The sequence below is a fragment of the Galeopterus variegatus genome, unplaced genomic scaffold (genome assembly GCF_000696425.1).
Source record: "Galeopterus variegatus unplaced genomic scaffold, G_variegatus-3.0.2 Scaffold807, whole genome shotgun sequence".
NCBI lineage: Eukaryota > Metazoa > Chordata > Mammalia > Dermoptera > Cynocephalidae > Galeopterus > Galeopterus variegatus.
The window spans coordinates 364,817-367,585 of record NW_007726918.1 but is presented as its reverse complement, the minus strand read 5'-3'; the positions used below and the strand labels follow the sequence as shown (position 1 = coordinate 367,585).

The 2,769-nt window shown below is 52.1% G+C and overlaps 1 protein-coding gene across 1 annotated transcript in view; it reads right to left on the bottom strand.

The window, feature by feature from the left end:
* The window catches only part of SDSL (serine dehydratase-like), an 18,531-nt gene that overhangs the window by 3,292 nt on the left and 12,470 nt on the right, over positions 1-2,769 (bottom strand). Inside the window, exons 6-7 of the mRNA XM_008572592.1 lie at positions 1,788-1,912; positions 153-760 (exon numbers count right to left, since the gene is read on the bottom strand). Of these exons, the coding sequence (XP_008570814.1) occupies positions 567-760; positions 1,788-1,912 (319 nt within the window). The 3' untranslated portion in view covers positions 153-566. The remainder of the gene's footprint in view (positions 1-152; positions 761-1,787; positions 1,913-2,769) is intronic.

The window sequence follows — 2,769 nt, the reverse complement described above, 5'->3', positions numbered from 1 at the left end:
AAAAAAAAAAAAAAAAAAAAAAAAAAAAAAGAAGACAATGAGTAGAAAGTTCTTAGAAGAGTTTCTGGTACATAACAAGCACTTGATGGAGACTGGGAATATTGTCCTCGCCCACCCAGGCCTGAGAAGTGACAGGCCCTATCCTTCCTGACCTGTCCACCTGAGCTGCTCCTCCAGGTAAGGGAAGCCCTTTTAGGAGCTCAGCATAGCTGGATTCCTTTAGACACCTGAGTCGCAAGCCTTGGCTTTGTTGCCCATGCTGTGTGACTTGGAGTCACTTTGTCAAGAACTGCCTTCGGGACTGTCCTGTGCTTCCTGTGAGCTCATGGAGGTGAAAAGACAGGACCTGTGGGAGTGACAAAGTCAACTCAGAAAGGGTTTGTTAGCTGGGGCTGCAGGGGCTGCATTTCAGGAGGGCTTCCTGCTGGAGGTGGCCAGCGCAGAAGCACAGGGAAGTTTCCACCGTCATCCACCAGCACAGAGGCCCCGCTCAGCCAGCCACAAGGGTGTTCATGGGCCTCTCAGGGGTCTCCAGAGCCCGGCCAGCCCTCCCAGGCCAGGACCCCTCAGTTCTGGCCCAGCTGGGTTTTCAGAGCCTGCAGCTCTTGGCTGTCAATGTTGTTGCCTCCACACACGATGACCACGACTGACGTCAGGGGAGGGCGCAGGCGGCCCTCAGTCTGGAGCCTCCCCAGGAGGCCTGAGTAGATGGCGGCCAAGGCTGCCCCGCAGGCAGGCTCCACTAACATACGCTCATCATCTGTCCGTATTGGGGGAGTGGGGGAGAGAGAGGAAGGAAGAACTGGTCAGTGCTCAGTGGGCTCTGGCTGCTGCAGATCCACGTAGCCATCTACCCAGCCAGCCATGCGTCTGTTCCTCTGGCAATCCTTCATTTGTCTTCCCCTCCCTCCATCCATCAACCTGACCATCTAGCCCTCCACCCATCCACCTTCTATCTATCCATCCATCCATTCCTCTATCCATCATTAAACTGTCTGTCTGTCTATCCATCAGTGTATCCATCAATCAACATATCCATCCATCCATCCATCCATTCATCCATAAGCCATCCCTCCATCATTTGATTGTCTTCCCATCCATCAATATGTCCATTAATCAATGTGTCCATTCACCCACCCATCCACCCACCCATCCACCCATGTCTATGTCATTCATCAGTCCTTTACCGTCAATCTATCCCTCCATCCATTCACTATTCGTCTATCTATTATTCACCTTTCCACTCACTCATACATTCATCTGTTCATTCAACAAATATTTATTGAGCGCTCACTCCCTGCCAGGCCCTGTGCTAGGAAGGCCCTGGGGACATGACAGTGAAAGCCCCCGGCCTCACGGAGCCCACAGTCTAGAGATGTAGATGGACAAGAACAGGTGGTTATGAACAGAGGGACTGGTACATAGGAAGTTCTCGACCCAGGCGGGGTGGGGGTGGGAGATTGGGGGAAGCTTCCTGGAGGAGGTGCCATGACTGAGTAGCCCTCAGTCACATGAAACCAACAGGGAGCAGAGCCAGGGAGGGTCAGTCAGTGAGAAGGGCAAGTGTCTGGAGAACCTACAAGTGTCTGGAGGTGAGGGACAGTGTGGCACGCTCCTTCCTTACCCCACCCCCCTCCAGGGTTCCACGTGCATTTACTGCATAATTACTGCACACCCAGCCCAGTGCTAGGGGCTAAGGATACAGACGTGAGAGAACATGCTCTTGCTAGAAGGTCCAGGGACTTCGTAGGTCTCCGAGCCCAGGTAGGGGGACAAGGTTCACTCACCCAAGAACCGCTGCATGGCACTCACAGCCTCACTGTCCTCCACCACCTCGGAGAGGATCTCACACTCCTGCATACATGCCAGGGCCCGCGCGGCCACCGTCTTGGCACCCAGGCTCTTGGCCACGCTGCAGAATGGGGCAGGGTGGGTCAGAGAAAGCAGGGCGCAGAAAGCAGAGCTGGAGGATCCAGTCTCTTCCCCACACGGACCCAGTGTCCCCAGCCCCAGGCTGCCCCCTCCTATCCTGCAATGGGCTGGAGCTGAGCATTGTGAGGCACAGAGAAGGTGATCAAAAATTGTGTCGAATGAATGACTGATAAATGTGCATGAGTCTCTCTGACTCTACAACCCTGATTGTGCTATTCCTTGCACAGACCCTAGAAACCCAAGCACAGAAAGAGATTTTTTCTCATTTTCTTCATTAATAACTATTTATGGTGTCTATACTATAGCTAATATGTATTAAATGTGCACAGCGTGCCAGATGTATAAATTTCCTGTTTTATTCCCCACCCTTTGAGTTATTATTAGCTTCATTTTACAGGGGAAGGAACTGAAGCTCAGAGAGAGTAAGAAACTAGCTCAAGGACACACAGCTAGTCAGTAGCAGAATGTGGATTCAAATTCAGGCAGTCTGGCTCCAGAGTTCATGATCTTTAACTCTGTGCTTGGGATCACCTACCTGCTGGTAGCGGCTGTGAGCTGGGCAGTGTGAGTCAGGCCCCAGAGAGCCTTTGGGAGAGCGTATGACCCCCAAGTGGCCCAGAGCACAGACTCTGGCGCCAGCCTGCCTGGTTGTGAACCCTGGTTCTGCACTAGCTATGTGACCTTGGGAAAGTCACTTCACCTCTCTGAGCCTCAGTTCTTTATCTGAAAAATGGAGCTCATGAGGTTGTCATGGGGATTAAGTGAGTTAAAACATTTAAGGTGCTTAGAACACAGGCTGACACTTAGTAAGTTCTAGAGAAGTGTTAGTCGTGGTTA